This window comes from Microtus ochrogaster, chromosome 17 (assembly GCF_000317375.1).
Source record: "Microtus ochrogaster isolate Prairie Vole_2 chromosome 17, MicOch1.0, whole genome shotgun sequence".
NCBI lineage: Eukaryota > Metazoa > Chordata > Mammalia > Rodentia > Cricetidae > Microtus > Microtus ochrogaster.
In genome coordinates, this window is record NC_022019.1 from 8,734,205 (window position 1) to 8,760,473 (window position 26,269).

General features: G+C 41.7%; 1 protein-coding gene and 1 long non-coding RNA gene across 2 annotated transcripts in view; one reads left to right on the forward strand and one right to left on the reverse strand.

Annotated features, from left to right (window-relative positions):
* Positions 1 to 5,765: 5,765 nt before the first annotated feature.
* Positions 5,766 to 8,107, forward strand: LOC106143963. The gene is made up of 3 exons (XR_001229091.2): positions 5,766 to 6,009; positions 6,752 to 6,820; positions 7,090 to 8,107. It is a non-coding gene; the product is annotated as an uncharacterized LOC106143963 (long non-coding RNA).
* Positions 8,108 to 8,431: 324 nt separating this feature from the next.
* Mphosph8 (M-phase phosphoprotein 8) overlaps positions 8,432 to 26,269 on the reverse strand; it is a 33,267-nt gene continuing 15,429 nt past the window's right edge. The window contains exons 6-14 of the mRNA XM_013349227.2: positions 23,340 to 23,465; positions 23,173 to 23,261; positions 18,655 to 18,795; positions 18,311 to 18,397; positions 16,508 to 16,662; positions 14,007 to 14,161; positions 10,278 to 10,405; positions 9,049 to 9,132; positions 8,432 to 8,732 (exon numbers count right to left, since the gene is read on the reverse strand). Coding sequence (XP_013204681.1) covers positions 8,691 to 8,732; positions 9,049 to 9,132; positions 10,278 to 10,405; positions 14,007 to 14,161; positions 16,508 to 16,662; positions 18,311 to 18,397; positions 18,655 to 18,795; positions 23,173 to 23,261; positions 23,340 to 23,465 — 1,007 coding nt within the window. The 3' untranslated portion in view covers positions 8,432 to 8,690. The remainder of the gene's footprint in view (positions 8,733 to 9,048; positions 9,133 to 10,277; positions 10,406 to 14,006; positions 14,162 to 16,507; positions 16,663 to 18,310; positions 18,398 to 18,654; positions 18,796 to 23,172; positions 23,262 to 23,339; positions 23,466 to 26,269) is intronic.

Below are 26,269 nucleotides of genomic sequence, written 5' to 3' on the forward strand. Positions count from 1 at the left end.
GTTTTTGGTTTTTGGTTTTTCGAGACAGGGTTTCTCTGTGGCTTTGGAGCTTGTCCTGGAACTAGCTCTGTAGACCAGGCTGGTCTCGAACACACAGAGATCCGTCTGCCTCTGCCTCCTGAGTGCTGGGATTAAAGGCGTGCGCCACCATCGCCTGGCTTGATGTCTATTCTAACTGATGGGAATTTTTTATTCTCTATATCCCAACCAGTTTAGCACCTAAGATCAGTAGACATATTGGCAAAGCATTTCCAAAGCTCTTGGTCATTTTCATCATGGAAGCCTCCTTAGATGTTTCTTTTCTAATTTGCTCCCATGTAATGAAGTTGACAACCCAAATCCCTGCTTGTGGGCTGGGTTGTAAATGTGGTTTGAATAAGACTTTTCCCCACCTTACTTGTGCTCAAAGTATAACCACCTCCCTGCCACTGCAGATATTTGTGGTGATTTTGTCCGAGAGATGAGAAAACACTGGGTGTGGGAGCAGTTTGTATTTTAGGTCGTTATTTCTGCAGAATAAACTAGAAGGCTGCCAGGATGAAAAGTAAGAGGGTGAGTGGTGGCAGCAGCAATGTGGAAGATCGTGACAAGGAGTAGAAGACAAAATGGGCCCAGCATTAAGTTGGAAGTAAGCCAGGTGTGGTTGTCGGACCTTTCATTCTAGCACTTGGAAGGCAGGCAGAGGCAGGTGGATCTCTGAGTGCCAGGCCAGCCTGGAACTGAGTAGTTAGTGCCTGTCTTCGAAAACAAAGTTTAGTTGGGTGGCAGTGGTGGTGTCTCCTTTAATCCCAGCATTCAGGAGGTAGAGCCAGGCGGTTTGCGGAGGGAGTTCCAAGACAGGCTCCAAAGCTGCAGGAAACCCTGTCGCCAAAACCAAACCAAAGTTGAAAATAAAGTGATGTCTTCTGGAGGATGATTGTGAGACTGAGACCAAACTGGACTGTGTAGTGAGACTGTCCCCAAAACCTAATACAGAAAAAGTAGGCCTAGAAGGTACTGAAGAGCCTTAGACCTGCTCCCCTAGACAAAGAGAAGTGGGTTGGGGGCCCTGCAGAGTTAAAAGAAAGGAAACCCAAGTGAGAAATGAGATGGTTGCTGTTAACCTTGAGATCCTTTGTGGTTTTTGTCTGTCTGGGTTTGTTTGTTTGTTTTGTGGTCACTTCATCTAAGAAGAGAAAGAAAACATTTTGGGGTGGTGAAGCCCTCTGCTCTGCTCTGTTCTGATCTAATGTCCTCGCTCAAGCATTGGGTTGTGAATCTTTTCCCATCACTTCTAGCTCCCTGTCTGGTGAATTAAATTTTTGTTGTTGTTGTTTTTTTTTTTTTTTTTTTTGGTTTTTCGAGACAGGGTTTCTCTGTGGCTTTGGAGCCTGTCCTGGAACTAGCTCTTGTTTTGGTTTTTGATTTTGTTTTAGGAGACAGGGTTTCTAGTGTAGCTTTGGAACCTGGCCTGGAACTTGCTCTGTAAACCAGACTGGCCTCGGACTCAAAGAGATCTGCCTGCTGCTCCCTCCCAAGTGGTAGAATTGAAGGCCTGTGCCACCATGTCTGGCGTCTTTAACATTTTTAATGAAAAAATTTTATTTTTATTTTACGTGTATGAGCTGCATGTATGTATGTGCCTCATATAGGTTTCTTTTGCCAAGGAGGCCAAAACAAGGTCCCCTGGAACTAGAACTGTGTGGGTGCTGTAACTGAACCCACGTCCTCTAGAGCAACAAGTGCTCTTAACCACTGAGCTGTCTGTCCAGCCCTCCAGTGCCTTTTATTAGCATGGTTGACAAATTGGCTGACCTCTTGGGGATGGCAATAATCTACTTGAAAATTGAACTTTTAAAGAAAACATTGCAGCTCTTTAAGTTCATCTTCCTCCTTAAACTGAATGAGTTTACTGGTTAGGGATGCCGTGCCCATTATTCAGCACTCAGAGGCATGGCAGGAGCTCCAGCTCCAGGCCAGCCTAGCTTTCATAGTGGGGTGCTGTTTAAAATAAGCAAAAGAAAAAATGGCAGTCAGTGTGGTCAGCCAAACCTGATTACACTCTGATGGTTTTCAGTGACTGAATTTTTTTGTTTTTGAAAAGCCTTGTAGTTCTGGGCATGGTGGTGTAGCCCTGTAAGCCCAGCTGTCCATGAGCTGAGGCAGGTGGATGACAGGGTCAATCCTGCCGTGCTACTTAGCTAGTGCAGGGGTAATTCGTGCAACTTAGACATCTACTTGTCTCCAAAAACAGAAGAGCGAACTCAGTGGTAGACTTGAGACCCCAGGACCAGCTCCCTGTATCTGGTGTATGACATCATCTTGGGAGGCTGGGGCAGGGCAGTTGCCTCAAATTCATCACTGCCCCGGCTTATGTTCAAGTCTGATGACCCAAACCTGGAGATTTATCTTTGCTTCCTATATTAACCACTTGTAATTCCAGCACATGGAAAGTTGGAGGAAGGAAGATCAGTTCAGGGTCATCTTCATCTACATAATGTAAAGCCAGCGTGGAATACACAATGTCTGTCCTCGGAAACAAAGTTAAAATCGTATTTGATGACATCAATTTGTATATTATTATATTTTATGTATTTGCAAGCCTAACATTTCTTTGCTCACACCATCAAATATTACCTGTAACCTTTGATGGGAAAAAACGAGCTGGTTGGAGAAATGGCTCTTCCAGAGGACCCGAGTTCAATTCCCATCATCTAGATGGGACTCACACCTGTCTGCAACTCCAGTCATATATGCAGACAAAACACCCATATACACAAACATTTAATCATAAATATGATAGGAAAAGATAAATTTCCTCTATAAAATATCCTACTCTTACTGCCTCAGTAGCCTGAATTTTGTTACAATGGAAAGGGCCATATTGGTTGTGAGGTCTAGTGTAATGGGCTTTCCTGTCATATTTACTAACAGAGCCCCCAGCCTTAAAATATAAGACCTCTAAACACGTATTTCTTGGGAAAGAATCCCTGCTGTTGAGAAGGGAGCATTCTGGTGGAAAGTCATTCTTACTAAGAAACTAGAGACATCAGGAAATGTCACCTTTTCTTTAGGTTACTTTATAGCAAGAATTTTTTCATTGTGTTTGCCTTTAAGTACTGTTGAGTTTTTACTATTCACATATGATTTAAATAACAGCCTGCCTAATATTGGGCTGTGGTATCTGCTTTATACAGTTATTTCTTTGTACATTGAGTGTCGTATTATATCTGATACCTGCTGAGAAAGTCTTATTTTCTACCACTCAAAGGCCTGGGGAATGATATATTGGTAGAATGGGCCTTTTCCTGGAAGGAAGGCGTCTTTAATATTCTTGCAACCATAGGATTATGGATGGTACTGTGTATGTAAGTATATAAAATGCCCCTTTTAAAATCTTTGTGTCCTTAGAGATGCCCCTTCCTACTGTTGTAATTTAAAGATGGCACAAGAAAGACGCCGTGCAACAGAAAGAACTCACGGTTAGGGTTTTATTAGTGGAGAGGGAACAAGAGGGAAAAGAGGCAGAGACAGGCAGAGATGGAGAGAGAAAGGAACAGAGAGATGGGAGGTGTGCAGGGCCCTTTTAGAAGGGAACATAGTGAGTTTTTAAGACCTTTAAACATGAATATTTCATCCAGATTTGAATTTGGGACAGTATTCCTTACGTCAGGCGTAAGATTTAAGTGGTACTTCAAAACACTCCTATTTTAGGGAGATGTCTGGTTTTCTGTGTTTATATAACTTAAAACTGAACCTTTTGTATTCATAGTCTCTCTCCCTCCACATCTACACACACACACACACCCCTACCTACCTAAATCTTTGGAAATAAAAAAAGAGAGACAAAATTCCTAAGAGATTTCTAGTCAAATAATGACCTTTTTTTCCCCAGACTGTTATCTGTCTAAAGTGTTAATGTATTTATTTATGAAGTAAACAACATAAACCTTTTTTTTAAATAGTAGGAAACAGGGTGTGTGTGTGTGTGTGTGTGTGTGTGTTGGGTGGCCTGTGTCTTTAATCCTAGCACTCAGGGAGGCGGAGGCACAGGCAGATCTCTGAGTTCAAGGTCAGCCTGGTCTACAAAGCTAGGTCCAGGACAGCCAGGGCTACACAGAGAAACCCTGTCTCAAAACAAAGGAAAACTGAACCTAAATCTGATAGTTGTGATTATTACACTGCTATTGTGCCCTACTTTATTCATGTTTCCAGCATGTTATCCAAACACATTTTGCAAGCAGCAGATTGTAATTGCATGTTTCATGCTCTGTGGAGAATACCTACAGTGTCCCGACGGGTACTCTTGATGGAGCACAATAGCTGTAGCTGACCTTGGTAGAAGCACAGAAAGTTTATCAGTTTTTAAAATGTGTGTTCTGCCTGCACGTATTGACAGTTCATATGTGCCTGGTGCCCACTGTGGCCAGCAGGTGGTGGAGCTTCTGGAAACTGGAGTTTACAGTCATTTATGAGCAACCATATTGACGCTGGTATTCAAACCCCAGATTTCGGCAGCTCTTAACTTTGGAGCCATCTCTTCAGCTCCTATAACAAGGCTTTAAAGTTGTGTCAAGGGGCTAGTTATCTGTGAAAGGGAACTATGATGACGAAGGCTTAATTTAAAAAAAAAACTTTTCTGTTTTTTTTTCCTTTTAGTTTTCCAGAGACAGGGTTTCTCTGAGGCTTTGAAGCCTGTCTTGGAAGTCACTTTGTAGACCAGGCTGGCCTCGAACTCAAGAGATCCGCCTGTCTGTGCCTCCTGACTGCTGGGTTTAAAGGTGGGCATCACCATGCCCGGTTTTCCTTTTAAGTGGACCGTCAAGATGGTTCTGTGGGTAAAGGCACTTGCTGCTGACTGCCTGACTTTGATCTCTGGAACTGACATGGTGGAGGAGAATTTCCTCCCAGAGGTTGTCTTCTGACCTATGTTGTAGAATGCCTTCTCACAAAATAAATGTCCATAAAAATTTTCAATTGTTAATATATCTGAATATCTTTTCGAGTTTAAGGTTTATAGAGTTTAGTGCCAAGGTAGGAAATCTGAATCTTAAGTATTCTTTCTGGATCAGAGAAATTACCCTCTGAATAAAAATAATTTTTCAAAATAAAAGTAGGCCATGCAGCATCAAGTGGTGTTTTATTGAAGTCTTCATTACTGTTGGGAACTTTTAAGAGACCAGTTATAAGGTCTGATTTTTAAATGGCTAAAATCTTATTTTTCTATTCCTAGGTTGTTAAGACAACATGAAACTGCTGAAATTCCAGGCACTGGTCTAATGTAGAAGAGCTTAAAAGCCAGGTATGCTGGGCTCACACTGCTGCATTCGGTCAGGTGGCAGTTCTTTGTTTAGAAGGGCACTTCCCCATGGATTGTACTCACTACCCTTGGCATAGATAAGTCAGCGTTGGTGTTTGACTAGTTTGAGACAGTCTTATTATGTAACCCACTATGTAGTCCAAACTAGTCTACAACTTTTCTTCCATTTTTGTGTGTTTTGTGTGCCATGTGTGCCCTGTGCCTACAGATGCCAGAAGAGTGCATTAGATTCCCTGGAACTGAGTTGCAGGCAATTGTGAGCCATGGTGTTGGTGCTGGGGATCAAAACCTGGGCTTTCTGGAAGAGCAGCCAGTCTCTTGCCAGGGTATTCTTTTTATCTCAATTCCTTTACCTCAAGCAGCAGAGTGCTGGGACAACAGGGATGTACAACTCTTTGTTTTCGAGATAGGGTTTCTCTGTGCAAAGCCTTGGCTGGTCTGGAACTCACTCTGTAGACCAGGTTGACCTCGAAACCAAGAAATCCTCTGCTTCTCCCTCCAGAGTGCTGGGATTAAAGGCATCCTCCACCACTGCCCAGCCATTTTACCTAGTGGTCCTCTGCTTTGAACCCAGAGCTTACAGCCCCAGTCAGAGTTCTAGTGTTTCCTTTTTTTTTCTCTTTTGGTTGAGATAGTATCTACCTGGCCTGGAAGTCTGAAACCAATCTGGCCTCAAGTTCTGCCTCCACCTGCTAATGCTGGGATTAAAGGTATGTGCCACACCACCAGGCCCAATGTTTTGTTGTGGAAGACAATTTGAGTTTGAGCTGAAACCTTACAATGCCACCTGTGTCCATGAGACAATGCTTGCACGCCGTCTTTGAGAACGCTCTTGATTGCTTTCTTGAATTCTTTCGTGTATAATGTGTGTAGTTCTGAGGTATACTGGAGCAAGAGAAATAAGGGGGAATGTGTATGTATGTGTATGTTCCAGGATTGCCAGGTCTGCACATAGGGAGAGACCTTACGAGAGAGAGAAAGAGATAAAACAGGGTTTTCTTCTTTGGGTTAAAGATTTTTCTATGTTGCTGCATATGACCAAGTTCAGTACAGAAATTTCTGTGTGACCTCAAACTCATCTCACCATCAAGCTAGATTAATCACTGGTTGGGGCTCCTTGAAGACCTTGGCTGAAGCACCCCCACATTGTTAATTCTTGAAATGGCTGTCTGGCGAATGTTCACTTTGATATCAACAATACTGGCTTTCTCCAATGTCTGTACTGCCTCTCCACAATCATCTGTCCTTGACCTTGGGGAATGAGTCCAGACTTTGGGTTCAGAGCAAAAAGGGCCAGGTAGAAAGCTGCGGTTCAGGAGCTCTGCTCTAGTGTTTCTGAAATAGCCCTGTGAAGCCTGAGTAGGTGGATATCTAGACTGGAAATGTCTAATGAGATCTGGAGGAGAGAAGGGTCTTACAGGAGCTGATACGGATTTCTCTCATTTGTGGCAGGAAAATTCCATAGTCTCTTGGAACAGATTTGTCTGAAGACATGCACTTGTCTGCAGGATCGCTGCTCAGGTACAAGCTTGGTCATGCTGCTCCACCTCGGCTTCAGAGCTCCCCTTGGCCCCAGATTTATGACATTTCCCTTAGGTTCCTTTGGAAAGTATGATTTAGAAATGTTGTAGAATGTATGCTAGGAATGACGGTTCCTTTCTTCTCCCATCTGCTTAGGAAAGAATCATACTTCCTGTTTTGTTATGCTAACAATATAAAATGTTTATGGTGTCGTGGCAAAACCCCTGATAGTGTTTTCTCTTGTTCCTGTCCTGTTTTGCCTGTTGCAGGTGTGGTGCTGTTGACCAGCGAGGAGGGTGTTGCCCGAGACCTAAGAAGCATCTACATGCAGGACGCACAAGGATCAAAGAAAGGCTTGTGCCACCACAGCATGGCCTATGTGGCCTTCAAAGAGGGATAAAATACATTTTTTTAAAAAGCCTGTAAGTGGACTTGTCATTAAAGCACCTGCTTTATAGTACAGATTAAAAAGGAAACATAGAAAAGAAATACAGAAAGAACATAAAGGAAGCTAAATTACTGTCTGATATACTTTTAAATGTAACAAAGTGGCACAAGTCTACTCTCATCACAAACTAGGAAAATGCCATTTTGTTGGGTATGGTGAGTTATGACTTGGCACAACCTTGGACAGGGCTTGGTGGCGCACTTGGAGACAGGCAGATTCTCTTAATTTGAGGACAGTTTGGTCTGCATAGTGAATTCCAAGAGAGACAGGGCTCAAATAAAGAGGGGGAAAATCTCTTTAGGTATATTGTATATATAGCCACTGGATTTGAGAAGACCTACACAGGTAAAAATGTATTGACTGCTCAAGGCTTGGTGATTTTAGTTTAACAAATTATTTTCTTTAGGACTGAAACCTTTCCCCACTCGCCCAGGGTTTTCTCTTTTTAGCCTTGACTTACAGAGAACTAACTACCTGCCTCTGCCTCCTGAATGCTGGGAGTCAAGGCTGAGCCACAACTGCCTGGTGGGCTGAAACCTCTTATAAAAAGCACACAGACAAATATACAAGGTGACCTTGGCCTGGTAGGACATACCTGTAATCCTGAAGCAGGATTACAGGATGGAGCCAGCAGGTATTCTGTAGGAAGAGCTTGTCTAAATAATGCCTGTGTGTACATGTATGACATTCCTACTTACTGATGAAAGATTTGTCTCTACAGGTCACAGCAGGCTTTGGGGGTGGGGGGGGAAGCCCTGAATGGCCCAGCAATTTGCCATAAGACATAGTCTACAACTCAGGATTTTTTATTTTGTTCAGACAGGTTCTCTCAGTTAAGTTTCTAACTCATTATGTAGCCAAACATGTCCTTGAGCTTCTTCCTTGCCTTTTTTTCTTCACTTTGGTCAGTGTAATTCACTGTACAAAGCAAAGCACAGGTATTATTCAGACACTTTAATACACTCCCCTTCTTCCATGCTGTGACTGGACTGTAGCTGACTCCCCATCTCCAATTAGTTGCACAGTAATGAATTGTTTGGAAAGGGTACATGCCGTGGGTAGGCATGGCTGACCCTGAACTAGAGTCTAGAGTTAGCCAAGAGCCACCATAGCCCAGCCTGAATCTGTTTTTTCAAAGACTACTCAAAAGACTAGTAGAAAATTTCAAGTTCAAAAGTTTTTAATTAAATAGTTCTCATATGTAGTGTTCCACATTGTGGAAATAAACTATGCAGAACATTGAACAATCGAACAATGGCACAAACACTTACACATAGACTATGCATTATAAAGGCCCTGTTTGTCCTTACCAGGCAACAAACAGGCTTAAATCGCAAGTTTATAGGGAAACTATATTTGAACATTTCAGATGCGCCAGGATTCCACACTGTTTCAAAGACAGCCCTGGTCTTGGTACTTAGGTCAGTGCAGCTGCACTCTGTATGCACCTATTAGCAACTTGACCTAAAAAGAAAATGAGTGTTAGTACACATGAAAGCTCCCACCTTGTAAGAATATTGGGTTGCTGCTATTTTTAGCTAAAAAGTGACTGAATTTAAAAAAAAATCCAGCTTCCTTTCACATGGAGATCGTGCCTAGCCATAATGGCAGATTAGTACTCAAGTCAGGACTGGAATGCTCTGCAGGGATGCCCTCAGACTTCACCTTCAGTGCACTGCCTCAGAGCACCAACATCCCTGCCCTAGGAGAGAGGATTCTTCTGGACCCTGAGCACTGACAACCTGAGCAGTTACCCCAAATATGAAGCAAAGATTTTCACCTTGGCAAAGGGTGATTCCGTCAACCTTATAAACAACTTATTGGGGCCGGCGACAGGGCTGAACGAGTAAACAAAGTGACTGTCCTAGAGGGAAAGAGAGAAAAGTCAGACTCAACATCTCTGACATCTACAAACCCTAGAACCTTTTACAGTGGAGATCAGTAAACTGAGGTTTTTTTTTTCTTTTTAAGTTTTGGGACAGGATTTCCCTGTGCAGCTCAGACTTGATGGCTTAGCTTCTGGTTAGGGTTGTTTGCTTTTTTAAATGTGCTGAATGTGGTGTCAAAAATATCACCTTCTGCCTTATTGCCAAGAAACATGATCTCTCACTGATCAGGCTGGCCAGCCAATCACTTGGCATCTGTCCTCACCCACTGTGACATGCATGTACACAAACGTTCTTACCCACTCAAGTCTCCCACATTTCACCCTCAAGTTTGTTTGTTCTGAGTCAGTGTAGTATAATTTGGTTTTAAGATCACATTCCACTCAGCATTTGGAACAATGTTAACAAGGCCTACCAGGGCCTTGATATTGAGACCCTATCTCAAACACTAAAAAACACAAAAATCTAAGGTTCTAATACATAAAATATATGTAGTGCAAGCACAGAAGAAATGACTATATTCATTTAACAATGGCACCAGGAAAGAATTCCACAAATGGCAAAATGTAAAATTTTAAATTAGGAGTGATGGTGCACATATGTGACCTGACACCAGAATTAAGCAATCATGTAAGAGTATCAGGAATTGAAGGTTTGTTGGGTAGTAGCTTTATTTTAACCAAATCAAACCAAAACACACCAAAAGGCATTCCTTTATGTCAAAAGAATTATACATTAGGTAACAGGCATAAACACAACCATTTTATTCTGGCCTTATGTAAAAGGTCTCAGGGCTAAGAATTTATTCTCAGAATGTTGGTTCTAGGACCATATATATATATGGTCCTATATAAACATATATATATATTAGTGGCATTAAAGTGAATTTAAGTACTTATAAACAAAATTTTGGTCATTTTCTTTTATAAAAAAATGGGAGTTGTCCAAGTGTCACTATTATGAAAATGAACATCTTTTGTATGTATGTGCATCTGTGTGTATATATGGTATGCACACCCATACCAAGGCACTTAAAAGCACTGAGACACATTAAAGACCTTAATAAAATGTAAAGTCACATGACTTTTGATCACAATTTTCAATTAACTACAGAAAATCTTACCAGAAAAACAGGAAGTTGAAATTTATCATTTAAAACTACAGCTTGCACGCTGCATGGTCCACAGAGCCGAGCAATAACTTCTTTACCCAAAAAGTTTGCATGGAAAATAAAGAGCAGGACACCAGAGCCTGAAGAAGGATGAGTAGAAAAGATTAATGCTATCAGTGTGTGGGGGTGAGGTCATCCCTGCTGGCAGTACAAGGTCCCTGGTAGATCCTCCTGCTACTTGTACAGAAGCCTGAGAAGGCTCCTACTCAAAACACTCGCACTTTATCCTACAGTTTTCAAACCACAGAACTTGACCTCTTGTCCAAGCAACCACCAGGGAAGAGACTTTCATGTTTGTTTTTTTCTACTGAAATTAGTATTTTGTGTGCATGTGTATTTGCACCTGCTGCCTGCAGAGACCAGAATGAGGAGATTAGGAAACCTTGGAACTGGAGTTAGAGTGTGAGCTGTCATGTGGGTTGCTGGAAACTGAACCCAGGTCCTCTGCAAGAGAAGCAACCACTCTGAACCACTGGACCATCTCTCCGGCCTCAGTTACTGTGTCTTCACAACAAGAAAATTTACATAGTTTGACATCAATGTGTGGTAGTCAGGAAAACCTAGCGAGCTGGATCTCTCCTCTAGTGTGGGCTCCCAGAATCAAGTCTAAGCCATCAGGCTTGGTGTGCAAACATCTCTATATGTAACACGCACAACACTACAACAAACTTGAGAACCAGCAAGATGGTTTAGGAGATAGAAATGCATGGTTATAGTTTTCAGGAATCAAAAGCCTCTCCAGAAGTATAAAGTTCTACTTTGCCTACAATGAGTTTTGTTTTGGTGGTACATGGAAATGACCTGAGGGACTTGTGAAAGCTAAGCTCTACCTACCTCCTATCCTTGGAAAGCATGGAGTGCCATAAAAATTTTTCACAAGAATAGTAGGATTTCTGGTTCATGCAAGTAAGGAAAAGCAAAACAGAAACTAATTATGTAGGCGTGGTTGGTTCAGCTCTATCAGGGCCATTTACAGCAGCATAAGGTTTCCATGATGTCAATTGATAAGTTAACAAAATGAGTGTGTGCATATCTATCATCCATCTATACCTACCTACCTACCTACCTACCTACCTACCTACCTACCTACCTACCTACCTACCTACCTACCTACGGTAACATCAAGCCAAATGCCCCTTTCCTTCAATGCACACAGCCTAGATATTCAGAACAGCCCTGAGTCAGTTAGGGTATTGTGTGCTCTAAGCCCAATACTTAAAAGGCCAAGGAAGGAGGACTGTCAGGAGTAAGACAAGCCCTAGACTACATAGGGAAAGCCTGTCTCAAAATACAAAACTAAACCAAATTCATTAGCTAGCAAGGCAGCAACTGGCTGTCTTTGACTGGTATAATAAATACTACACAGGATTTTCAAGTAGCTTCAAATTCACTATTGTCCAAAAAGACAAACTTGCCTCTTCACCTCCTGAGTGTGGGGATCATTGGGATGTGCCACTAAACCCAGTTTATGTGATGCACAATAAGCAAAACACTCTGCCTCGGCGCCTCACAAGTCCTAAGGTGGCTGGAGAGACAGCCCAGTGAGTAAAGGCACCTGCTGCCAACCCTGACCACATTTTCACTCCCAAAGAACCTGCATGATGAAAGGAGAGAACCAATTCCTTAAAACTATTCTCACTTGCACATGCATTCTGGCATTAGCACACCCCCACACAAACAAAAATGTAATGAAAAAAATGTTTAAGGAAGCTGGAAAGATGGCTCAGCAATTAAGAGCACTGGGTGTTCTTCCAGAGGACCCGGATTCAATTCCCAGCATCCATATGGCAGCTCACAACTGTCACTGTAGTTCCAGGGAAACTGACACCCAGGGCAAAACAGTGACGAACATAAAGTTAAATTTAAAAAGAAAAAGAAAAATGTTTAAGATGGTGTTTGTGGGGCTGGAGAGATGGCTCAGAGGTTAAGAGCACTGACTGCTTTTCCAGAGGTCCTGAGTTCAATTCCCAGCAACCACATGGTGGCTCACAACCATCTGTAATGAGATGTGGTGCCTTCTTCTGATCAGCAAGCATATAGACAGAACACTGTATAAATAATAAATAAATAATAAAATGTTAAAAAATATTTAGATGGTGTTTGTGTATGGCAGTTAAAGGACACTTACCCACCATACCCGACCATGATTCCCACCCTAGGATCCATGTGGTGGAAGAAAAAAACTGACTCCTGTAGTTACTCTCTGACCTCCACCCATGCACCATGGCATGAATGCACGCTTGCACACATGTGCATAAAAAAAGTGTCCTAAGATAGCACCTGAATAATAAATACATGTGCAAAATTCTGTTTTAGTTCCTAGAAATCTTCAAATGCATGTCAGTCAAATATATTATGATGTAGTTTACATCAATGCTTTAAAAAAAAAAAAAACAAAACAAGAAACTTTATTCTCTGTGCATGCACCCACATAGCATGTGTTTGGAGGCCAGCAAGAGGACAACTTCGGGAGTTGATTCTCTCTACCATGTGGAATTTAGAGACCAAATTCAGGTCATCAGGCTTGGTGGCATAAGCCAGTACCCTTGAATGTGCCATGGTACAAAGGTGGAAGACAGGACAGCCCTTAGGAGTAGGTTCTCTTCTACTGTGGATTCTGTGATTGAACTTGGGTCAGCCCTTCTGCTTTATTTATCCTTTATAACTTCATATATTCATCTACTATACTCTGCTTATATTCTAGCCATCATTACCCTCTTATTCCTCTCCCTTCCCCACCAAGTAAACTGCTTCTTCCCAATAGGTCCCACCCCACCCTGTTTTTTGCTGTTGCGAGACGGGGTCTCTTTATGTAACAGTTCTGGCTGTCACAGAACTCGTGTTGTAGATCAGGCTGACCTCGAACTCAGAGATGCACCTGCTTCTGAGTGTTGGGACTAAAGGCACCATTGCCGAACTATTTTGTTTTTGATGGCCACTATATTTAGTTAAGGTTGCCTACACGAGCATGGCTGGGTTATTAATCAATGATCCTCTAGGCATCATTAACTGCTTATAGCTCTGTCATTAATTCCAATGGGAGGGGGGACAGGACTCATTGCTGACACACAACGCCCAAGGTTGTTTTTTTTTTTTCTTTTTTTTTAAATTAAACCAGATGATGGTTCATGTCTGTAATCCTAGCTCTCAGAAGGCTAAGACAGGAGAACAAGACTAAGAACAAGACTATTAAAAAAACAAACAAGCAAAACCCAAGTCAGGCATGGTAGGGCACATCTTTAATCCCAGCACACAGGAGGCTGAGGCAAGCGGATCTCTTGAGTTTAAGGCTATCTTGACTACATAGCAAGTTCCAGGCCAACAAGAACTACACAGTGAGACCCTGTCTCATAAGCAATAGAAAAAGAAAACAAGGGAAACCCAGTAGAGATAATAAAATTTAGGAGAAAAAAAAGGTTCTAGGCATAGCATTGTGAAGTTATCTTCTAGTTAGATTTAATAAACAACCTCAGTTATCAAGAACCAACTCCTAACATTTGAAAGAGGACTCCAGTGGTAAGTAAGGTGGGATGGAGAGGCCTCCTGCCAGAGCAGCTCTGCCAGCTATCACAGTGGATTCTGCTAAAAAGTTCCTTTAAAGTAAAGGTCTACTTAGGAATTAACTCATCTTGACAAACTATAGCTTCAAACACTCAAGTTCAAAGGGGAGCATATGCTTACCATCTGGTATGTTTTGAGGAGGCTTGTAATTGAAATCTGTTGAGAAATCTGGTCCCTCGCAGAGTCGATGACAAGCTATTGGGAAAACAGCTTCCAACAAAGCAAGGCGAGATTCAAAGTAATCTCTGATTGTTTCTTCTGCAACTCTTGAAAGTCTAGTGAGAAAAGACAGAGACTGTTAGTAGTTGGGTATGGTGACTCAGAACTCAGATATTATGCCATGAGTTTGAGGTCACTCTAGTGAGACCCTATCTTAACTGTTAATGTAGGTATACTGAATTATTACACTGTACCACAGAAATTAACTATTAACAAATTAAACTCCAGCTACCTTGATCTGATCATTACACTTTGTGTACTATATCATTTTAACATTGTAAAATTCAAGTTTAAAATACATACATTAGGGGTTGCAGATGTAGCTCAGTATGAAACCTAGATCACTAGCGCCACATAAACCAGATGTGATGGTATGCATCTACAGTCCTGGTACTTAGGAGGAAGTCAAGGAAGGAAGCCATCCTCCATCCTCAGATACAGTGAGTCTGAAACTAGACTAGAATACATGAGATCCTGCCCTGCCTTTACCCCTCTGCAGAAGGAAACCACCAAAGGATGTATTTATGATATACAATGCCCCATAAAGCTTTCCCACTAACTTTGCTTCTTAACTTTTGTTTTTTGGGACAGGGTTTCTCTGTATATCCTTAGCTGTCCTGGAACTCACTTTAGAACAGCCTGGCCCTGAACTCAGAGATCCGTCTATCTCTGTCTCCTGAGTGCTGGGATTAAAGTCTTGAGCCACCACCACTCAGTATTACTTTTTACCTTTTAAATTTTATTTTTTGTAGTACCGTGGCCCTTGCACATGGCTAAAACAAGTGCTCTACCACTAAGGTACACAGTCACCTGACTTCACTTTTGGAAACTACTTCTCTGATTTTGTGTTGTGTGCTTGCTTGTGTGTGAAGTGGTTAGGCCAGAGGACAGCGCTGTGTCATCCTTTACCACTCTGAAGCAGCTTGCTCTCTGAACCTGGGGCTCACTATCCAGTTAGGCTGGCAGCCAGAGACCCCAGCAGCCTCCTGTCTCCATTGTCTCACAGTGCAAAGGTGAGAGGTGTGAAGGGAACCACGCCCCACCTTGCTCATGTGGAAGCGCAGCAAACACTCTTAATCTGCTACCTACGTCTCCAGCCTCTCCTCACTTCTGATATTGAGACAGCATTTCATGTCTACACTAGCCTCAAACTCACTCTGTAGACTAAGGAGTACTTGAACTTGGAATCCTTATGCTTTAGCTGCCTGAATACCTGGATTATATCCGAACCACATAGCCCAGCAGCACCTTTGTGAGAAGGAACTATAACTCTGCCCCACGCAGTTCTCCTCTCATGACAGTGCCTTTAAATTTCCTTTTCATCAAACAGGAGTTGCACAAGGGCAACTTTTACTCAGTCTTCTCCATAATACTGGCCTTTGAGACTGTCTGGCACAAAATTCACTTTGCGATTGGCTAATGCATGAATGAAAAATTAGAAATGAGAGCCCCTCAGTCCTGAGCAAAGGAAGATGGCTGGGCACCTCCCTGACAGGTTCTCTGCATTTACCCATATGTTCAGAAAAAATTAAAAAAAAAAAAAACAAAAAAACAGTGGGGTGGGGATGAACTAGCCTCCAGGGATTCTTTATGGGAAACAGGTTGTCAAGTTTCATTAGGGCAAGATGCAACTCAGTCCCTTGCCTAGAATTTAGTTTACTTTTTGTTTAGAATATATGGTGTTTAGTTTTCAAGCTCAGAAGGCAAGGGCTGTTTTTTTCCAGGCTGTCTCACCAGGGTCCAGGGTGAAAACTAAGGACCTTACTTCTCAAGCATTGCCAAAAAATTTTGTTTTTAGGTGGTACTGGGGATGGAACCGCAGGCTTTAGCATATATGCTAGGCAAAAGCTCACAGAACCACAAAAGAATTCTTCATTTATAAAGACATAAACTTGAAACAAAATATGGTTCCAAATACACTTGAAAAATAATGCACTTGGGTAGGGTAGAGAGCTGTTGAGAAGACACAGATGTCAACTTCTCGTCTCCACATGCACACTCCTCCCACTCCACACACATGTGCACATGAAGATGTTAGCCAAATTAAGGGTGTCGACAACTTTTTTGAGAGTCTTACATAGTCTAGTCTGGCCATGAACCAACTATGCGGGCAAAGACTCTTCTTGCCCTAACCTCCTAAATGCATTTTACCGAGCTACAGCTCCATTCCTAAATTTACCATGTTAAGGAAATGGTCCCAGGGTTTTCTAAGATTTTAGTAACCTGCACAGATACGCACCTAATAAGTATGCCAATTATGAAATGCATGATCTACTGAGAAATCCAAAGGGATAATCTTTTTAAAACATTTTCCTACACAAACTATTCCAAATATGGTATCCTCAAATAAATAGTCATTATCTCACTCTGCCTTAACCATGGCACATTCTCCTAACACTTACGTTTCCAAATGGCTCTTCAGCAGTTCGTACACAAGCACATTGTTACACTGTTTTGCAAAGTACAATGCACTGTTTTGGTGCTTTGACAAAATATTGCAGTCAGCTCCACATTCAATCACCAGGCGTACAATGTCTGAATTTCCTCTTTTACATGCCTAGGTCAGAAAAGAAGAGTGGCAATTTTTCATTGTAAACCAGAGTAACTTCAGTTGGGGTGGGTAGTTTTCTCCACACACACCTGGCAGCTTTTTGAAGAGGGCAAAGCATTGTATGGGAAAGGGAAGACAGCATTAGTAACAGGACAGCACAGAAGAAATAAACTATAGGTTTTAGTAAGGAGGAACAGTCAGTCCCCAGGACAAATGTCCTGATTCTCTAGACTTTCTTCTACCCCAGCTGCTGCTTGCCTCTGGCTGCCAGAGCTCCTAACTCAGGAAAATCAGCTATCACCTGCAAATTCTACCCCTAAAACACTGGAGAACTGCTCATATGATCCCTGTCACTATTTAGGTTCAGACTAATATTACTTAGTTACCTCAGGAACCTTCCTACAAGTCTCTCTTTTCTTGAATCCCTCTCCCTCCCGAACTAACCCGGTCCTGTGCCCTCAGGAACACCCCCAATCCTGATGATCCTGTAGAATACTGTACTCCCCGTCCTGTGCTCTTTTTTTCTACAGAGGTGCAAGTGTCTGCTGTCTAGCAGTTTCTCAGTAAGACAGTACTCTGAAGACTAAAGACACAAGCCCAGACTCCTAAATAAAAGGACTGGGTACACCACCCAAATCAGGTTTAGGAGGGGTTCACAAAGCAATGACCAAGTCTTTAAGAATCTGACAGGAGGCCCAAGAGAAGTAAAAAACACAGGGTTCAGGATAAGCCTGGAGTTGTACTACAATCCAACTCACCGCTCATACCTGACAAAGTGGAATGTGGTATTGTAGACAGATCCCTACTTAGAACAGAGCTTCTGCAAAAATGCACCTCAGGGAAGAGAGAAGACAGAGTCACCTAGGGACAACTAGTTCCACTGAGTCCTAACAAAACTAGGAGCCAGAAATCTGGAACTACTGCAGAGGAAGGAGCCACTCTGGGCCAAGGTCAGTGAGGTACATACAACCTACCACTCAAAGAAGGGCACAAGCAGGGTGGCTGGCAGCAGCTGGAAGACTCAACAATCTTCAACTCAAAGCTTATCTGCAAGCCATAATTTCAAAGGAGGTGGACTCACAAATACACAATAGTGAGAGCACTTCATAGTCCTTTCCTATTCCCAGGCTTCTAACCCTGTGAAGATGGTGTTGGGCACCCTTTCATGTGACTACAGGGATCCTGGTTGTATTCCCAATTCCTGCTAGATTCAGCTGAATGTGTATGGATGTCTCATGTCATTTTCTTAACTGGCATTAGACATAGTAATTGCTTCTAGGAAAAGCCTAGTTTAGCTGACAAACTCTTCCTTCTGTTTTGTCTGGAGACCACCACAGACACTATCTATAAATCTCTAATAAATTACACTCTTTGTCATCCTGGCTCTATCTGCCTCTCTCAACACCGTCTGCTTCTAGCAGAGCTCTCAATCACTGAAACACCCCCAGTCCCTTCCGTTCCCGACTCGTGCCAATACGTTTCTTCTGCTGACTCAATGCCTACCACCTTCATCCCATGACTGTTGCTGGGTCCCTTACACTGAGCTTCTTCCAGTACATTATTAAGACCACCATATTCTACTGCTCTGCTGAATTTCAGGGACTACCCAGTCTGCAGTACCAACACAAATACCCAGGGTGAAACCAAGACTTACTTTCATGAGTGCAGTCTCTCCATTACTTTGCTGGACATTTACAAAAGCTCCAGCTTCCAAAAGAATAGCCACAGTGGTTAAAAAATTCTATTAAAAAACAAAAAACAAATTTAATTCCAAGAATTCTTTAAAGTACACTTGTCAGTGTACCTAGGAACTGTACTCATTATAAATTACCACCCAGGTAAGTCGTATTCTAAATCTGATTACAAAGTACTGCTAATGTTAAAATTTAATTCACATGTCACAGACCCACTGAAATCACACAGTAAGGCTATGTTATGACTATTATTTAACTACAAAAACAGATTCTCAGTGTCCCTTCATGCAGTCAGGTCTCAAACCTTCTCAGCAGCATGAATGAGAGCTGTAGTCCCGTTTTTCTGGCGCCCGTTCACTTTTGCACCTTTGGTGATAAGGAGCCTCAGCAGGTCGTCCTGTCCTCCTGCCGCAGCCAACATCAGCAGTGTCATCCCACTAGAATCCTGGGAGTTCGTTAAGGAGAAACCACATATTCTATAATCAGAAACATTTTAGACACCAGTCTCTGCTGTCAAGATATTTCAATGAGAAATCGCTGAAGTACATTAATTTAAGTATCCACTTAGGTAAGGTTGCTTATTAAAATATTCTAATAAAGGCCACTGTTTTCCTTAAAAGCTTGCCACCTTAATGACTGTGTATCTCTGTGGGGTTTTGCGCATGTCAGAAGACATCAGATCTCCTGGAACTGTAGTTACAGGCTATGTGAGCCACCCAACATGTGTGCTGAAAACTCTGCAAGTATACCCTTAAAACACTGAACTATCTCTCCAGTCCCCTCTCCACCTTATTTATTTTTTCCTGAAACAAGGTTCCTTGATATAGATATGAATAATTTGCATTGATATGAATCTTGGTCTACTAATTTAAGGTCAATTTTGCTATATGCATAGTTCTAATTTTGATTAAAGTATTGTGATTGTGTAGTTCATTTAAAAATGTAATGTATAATTAGGAAATATAGGTTGTTAATGGATAATCATCGATAATAGTCAAGATTGTAGTCATGTTAGATTTTCTAGATATATAGAGATATATTTCAGTTAGATAGGCACTCTTCATATCTTTCAAAGACTACAGAATGTGGCATTTAATGTTTTAATAACTTAGGGCTTTTCGTGACAATGAGACACATCTGCTCCTGGCAGCACCAATCTACCTCAAGAGGAAGATGGACATCAAAGAGGCTCCTTATGGAGTTGGTTAGCCATTTGGGCAAGAAACTGCTCTTGCCTGGACAGTTGCATAAACTGGACATGAAGAATGCTAAACTTGCCTAAAGGTGAGATGATCCTTTGGGGTTCCTGTTTCATGAAAGAGTCTGCGAGACATTCTGCAGGACACAGCAGAAAGTGACTGAACTGTCTTTGAAGTTTCCTGCTTCGTGGAAATGTCTGCTGGATACTATGGGCCTGTAGGCTGAAGATGGATGCCCCAACGGTACAGAAAAACTTTGGGTGACTGTCCAGGCAGCGAGATGTCTCTGTCATTTCTAGAGTTTTGGAAGCTGCTTACAAAGTACTTCCTGTTCACTTAGGTAATATTATATCCCTCTGGAGTCTTGATGGAGTTGAAGAATTTATGGTTAGTTTTCCATTGTTATGATAAAAGACAAAATAGATATAAATACTGTAACTGTAATTCTTGCTTGATAACTGTTTTGTTACATGTAATTTTACTATGGTAAAGTTAAAGCCTTCCTTTTTGTTTAAACAGAAAAAGGGGAAATGGTGTAGAAGGTCTTTCAGTATTAGTGTTGCTTTCATTGGTTAATCAATAAAGAAACTGCTTGGCCTGATAGGGCAGAACTTAGGCGAAGACAGAACTGTATTCTGGGAGGAAGAAAGCAGCAGACAGAGCCGAGCTGCCATGAAGCTGCCAGGTCAGACATGTGAATCTTTCCCTGTGAGCCACGACCTCGTGGTGACATACAGATTATTAGAAATGGGTTGAATCAAGATGTGAGAGTTAGCCAATAAGAGGCTAGAGCTTATGGGCCAAGCAGTAATTTAATTAATACAATTTCTATGTGGTTATTTTGAGGGTTAAGCTATCCGGGACGCGGCCCGCTGCTCCTTAATTAAACTTAAACAGTTTCTCATCAAATTCAGCTACATGAACTGGCTGGCAAGCCCAAGGGCTATACCTATCTCTGCTTCCCCGATAGGTGCAGCTAACCCAGCTATTTATATACACGTGCCAAGAATCCAAACTCAGGTCCTCCATGCGTGTGTGGAAAGCACTTTTCTGAGTGAGCCATATCCCAGCCCTAGAATTTAAAAATGTGTGTGTATGTGTGTGATGTGTATGACATGTGTATACTTATGTACAATCTGTACATAAGTAGAGATTAAGACGTCAAACTAGGCCCTTGCCTTTCACCTTTTTAAAAGCAAGGTCTTCCATTGACTCTGGACTGACAGTGGAGGAACCAGCATAAGATCAAAGTAGGCCCTCTGAATGTGGGTGACAGTTGTGTGGCCTGGGCTGTCTGTGGGGCCACTGGCAGCGGGACCAGGATTTATCCCTAGTGCATGAACTGGCTTTTCAGAGTCTATTTGCTATGGAGGGATTCCCTGCCCAGCCTAAATATGGGGGTGGGGGTGGGGAGTAGCCTTGATACTGCCTCAAAAGTGATATGCCAGACTTGGTTGACTCCCCGTGGGAGGAAGCCTACCCTCTCTGAGTATTTTAGGAAGTGGGATGGAGGCAGTGGGAGGAAGGAAGGGAGTGGGAACCATGACTGATACATAAACTGAGAAAAGATTGTTTAAAAAAAAAGGCAAAGTTGATTCTTCTGCACTACTACATACGGCAGAATTTCTCCCGTCTCTACTTCCTATTCTGCCTTAGGAACACTGGGATCACAGATGCAAGCTACTGAGCCTGGCTTTATATGGATTCTAGAGAATCAAACTGGGGTCCTCACACTTGATGGGAAGCCTTTTATACACTAATGTCTCCCTAGCTCTTAGAATTTAAGAAAGATAAGGGCTGCTGTCAGGCATGGTGGTGTACCTTAACCCCAACACTCAAGGCAGAAGCAAATGGATCTCTCTGAGATTCAGGCCTGTGAGGGATATACAGTGAGATCCTGTTTCAAAAAAAATAAAACAATGAAAAAAAATGGGAGGGAGCAGGAAGAAGGAAGGATTGGGAAATGGATTCGGCATGTAAAATGAGAAGATAGGTTTTTAAAAAAAAAATTAAAAAGAAAATAAGATAAATGTTGCCATTAAATTGTATAACCACCCTATAAGGCGGCAAGTATGGTGACTCATGTAACTTGGAAGGCAGAAGGATTTTTGCAAATTTGTAGCCAACCTGAACTATATACACATTTAATTTTAGGGCAGCTGGGGCCAAAGGAGGAAAAAATTAAGGGGTTGAAGAGAAGGCTCAGTGAACACTTGTTGCTCTTACAGAAGACTCATTTCAATTCCCAGCATCCACATGGCAGCTCACAACCACCTGACTCCTAGCCTCTGCAGCTCCTACATGCACATGATGTACAGACACACACTGAAACTAATTAATGTCTGGGGGATGGTTCAGCAGGTACCGGCTGCTCTTTCTGAAGTCTTGAGTTCAATTCCCAGCACCCACACAGCAGCTAGCAACTATCTTTAACAGTTGTCCCAGGGGATCTGATATCCTCTTTGGTGAACATGCAAAACATCCATACACATAAAAATACATACACAAACATATACATATATTATCTACCTATAAAATTCAAAGCACTATTTAAAATGATCAGAGGAAAATTTCATTAGTGAGTGTCGTGACTCCCGCATGATCTAAACACTCTGGAGGTAAAGGAAGGAGAATCAGGTGTGGTCATCGTTGGTTATACAAGGCCTGTTTACATGGCCCTGGCTTTTTAAAGAAAAAAAAAAAAATTTTTTTTCTTTAAGTGATTGAAGGCGTTAGGCAGTGGTGGGACTCGCCGTTAATCCCAGCATTTGGGAGGAAGAGGCAGGTGAATTTCTATGAGTTTGAGGTCAGCCTGGTCTACAAGTGAGTTACAGGACCAATAGCCAGGGCTGTTACACAGAGAAACCCTGTCTCAAAAAAACAAAAAACAAAGAAGAAAAAAGGGACTGAGGGTAACCTATACCAACAGATTAAAAAATTTTAAAAAGATCCCCCCAGCTGGGCGATGGTGGCGCACGCCTTTAATCCCAGCACTCAGGAGGTAGAGGCAGGCGGATCTCTGTGAGTTCGAGACCAGCCTGGTCTACAGAGCTAGTTCCAGGACAGGCTCCAAAACCACAGAGAAACCCTGTCTCGAAAAACCAAAAAAAAAAAAAAAAAAAGATCCCCCCAAATCAATAAAAAAGGTAATGAAAAATTTTAAAAATTAAAAACATATCATTAAAGAAAAAACCTATGAGAATATAATCATATAATATTTGTCTAGAGAAGATGAGACTCTTAAAAAGTTATAAAATAATGTATTGTGGTGGCGCACGCCTTTAATCCCAGCACTCGGGAGGCAGAGGTAGGCAGATCTCTGTGTGTTCAAGACCAGCCTGGTCTACAGAGCTAGTCACAGGACAGGATCCAAAGCTACAAAGAAACCCTGCCTCGAAAAACAAAAACAAAAGAAAACAAAAAGTTAAATAATGTACTACTTAAACCAGCCATTTTAGAAAGCTGCAATTTCAGGAATTCTAATGTACATTTCCACGGTCTATAGAGTGATCAACCTTGGCAATGTGAACATGTATGTACTTTTCTAAGGAAATAACTGAACTGCACGAGAACTACTTTCCGTGCTTCTTTGTAAGACCAAGCCCCCCCCCCCAACAAAGTACCTCTTGATCCAAGTTATATTCCTCATTTGAGTTCAGCGCGACCTTCACAGCAATATAGTCTCCATTTTTCACGGCATCCCTCAACAAATCTGTGATGAAAAGGAAGGTGCATTAGATCTTATGAATCTAGATTTGTGCAAGTGCCAAATAATTTGCAAATCACTCACTACTTGGAATCGTATTTGTTGTGGTAAAGGTCTCATCTTCCCCACTAAGGTGCTTTTGAAAATCTTCTAATTTCATCCACTCCAACTGTAGGTCCATACCCAAACTCAAAATCTGTTGCCTGCCATCTGAAATACAGAAATACAGAAAGCATCATTAACATATAATCTTATGGAGTACTATTAAAAAAACCATAAAGCCATAAGCCTGATTATTAAACTTGTCACATTTCAAACAAACTTTTATTTATACTACATTTAAATGTAATTATTTTATTTTATTGGGGTGGGGGTTTGAGCCAGGGTTTCTGTGTAGTCTCAGCTGTCCTGGAACTCAGAGATCTGTATGCCTCTGCCTCCCAAGTGCTGGAATTAAAGTCACACAGCACCACAGCCTGGCTTAATCTTTTTTTTAAATGAGCTCACAAGCTAGTGGAATTTCATGTTTTTTCATACATTCCTTGTTTTGGTTAACTCTCCGTGCCCCACACCTCAGCTTACCCTTAGCTCACAGTACTCCTGACTGTCCTTTCCTGCCTGTGCTCTACTGTCCGGCTTGTGTCCTATCTGAATTGCAAGGTCACAGCTTCTTTAAGCTTGCCCCACCCCATCACTCTACTATCTTCTCCAACTGTTTTCACTTCAGTTTTCTCCCTTTTCAATCTTTTTTCACCTGTATTCTACTATCCCCTCCTTCTGAAATGCAGCCATCCACTAAGGGCTGTTTCTACTTTGCTAACTTCTACATGTACCCTATAATAAACTACAAAAAGCTTTGAAGCTAGGGCTCTCATTATGAAAGAGAGCATGCAGCATTTGTCTTCTGGGGGTATACACACATGGGGGGAAGGGAGGAATAACACTCATACAAATAAATAGTTCCAAAAAATTTTTCTTTAAAATAATAAAATAAGACTGAGTGTTTTAATCTCAGAACTGAAGACAGAGAGGCAGGATTTCTGTGAGCAGGAGGCCCAGCCTCTCATCTACAGAATAGCTTCAGGCCAATCAGGGCTACGTAGTGAGGCCCTGTTGCAAAAAAACAAAAAGGTGTTTGAAAGAAAAACATTTTTAATCTATTCCTTAAGATTCACATTTCACATAATGTGAATTCAAGCTAGCTCATTTATACTTATTATACACGTACATGTCTAAATTCCTTCTTCCCAGAGTTTTTATATTTTATATTCTACACAAGACCCTTCGTTTCACAAAATGCTCCCAGGATAACATTTACAATATATTTTCTGCAAAGCTATAAAAATGCACAGCAGGGAGTGATGGTACATATCTACTGTCCCAGCACTCAGTAGGCAGAGACAGGAAAATCTGGAATGTTCAGCTACAAGTCCTTGAACACCCTATTTAGCTGAGGGTGACCTTGAATTCTGAGTCCTCTGGCCGCTACCTACTGAGGGCTAGTGTCACCATGCACTTTTCATTTGATCATTTTTGAAATGAAATCTCAAGATAAAAAAATGAGCTGTATTAGCATAAGAACAGACAGGAGGACCAATGGAACCGAATAGAAGACCCAGATATCAATCGACATATCTTCAAACACCTGAAACACTTCAAACACTTTGTAAAAGAAGCAAAAAATAGCAAATGGAAAAAAGAAAGCATATTTAACAAGTAGTGCTGGCATAACTGGATATCAACATGTAGAAAAATGAAAATAGACCCATATCTATCACTATGCACAAAACTCAAATCCAAATGGATTAAAGACCTCAACATAAAGCCAGCCACACTGAACCTCATAGAAGAGAAAGTGGGAAGTACATTGGAACACATTGGCACAGGGAACCACTTCCTAAATAGAACCCCAGCAGCACAGATACTGAGAGAAACAATTAATAAATGGGATCTCCTGAAACCGAAAAGGTTCTCTAAAGCAAAGGACACTGTCAACAAGACAAAACGACAGCCTACAGAATGGGAAAAGATCTTCACTAAATTAAGGTCTGATCTCCAAAATATACAAAAAACTCAAGGAATTGGACACCAAAAGATCACATAATCCAATAAAAAAAATGGAGTACAGACCTAAACAGAGATCTCTCAAGAGAGGAATCTAAAATAGCTGAAAGACACTTAAGGAAATGTTCAACATCCTTAGTCATCAGAGAAATGCAAAACAAAACAACTCTGAGATTCTATCTTACACCTGTAAGAATGGCCAAGATCAAAAACACTAATAACAACTTATGCTGGAGAGATTGTAGGGAAAAGAAAACACTTCTGCACTCCTGGTGGGAATGCAAGCTGGTACAACCCCTTTGGATATCTGTGTGGCAATTTCTCAGAAAATTAGGAAACAACCTTCCTCAAGACCTAGTAATACCACTTTTGGGTATATATCCAAAAGATGCTCAATCGTGCCATAAGGACATGTGCTCAACTATGTTCATAGCAGCATCCTTTGTCATAGTCAGAACCTGGAAACAACCTAAATGCCCCTCGATCGAGGAATGGATAAGAAAAATGTGGTACATTTACACAATGGAGTTCTACACAGCAGAAAAAAATAACGACAGCTTCAATTTTGCAGGAAAATGGATGAAGCTAGAAAATATTATTTTGAGTGAGGTAACCCAGACCCAGAAAGACAATTATCGCATGTACTCATTCACAGGTGGTTTTTAAACATAAAGCAAAGAAAGTAAGCCTACAAACCACAATCCCAGAGAACTCAGACAACAATATGGACACTAATACAATCTACATGGGAAGTAGAAAGTATAAAAAGACAAGGTTTCCTGAGTAAATTGGGAGCATGGGGGCCTTGGGGAAGGATTGAAGGGGAAAGGGGAGAGGCAGGGAGGGGAGCAGAGAAAAATGTAGAGCTCAATAAAAAGAAATTAAAAACATTAAGCTGGAGGCCAGGTGGTGGTGGTGCACACCTTTAATCCCATCACTCGGGAGGGGCA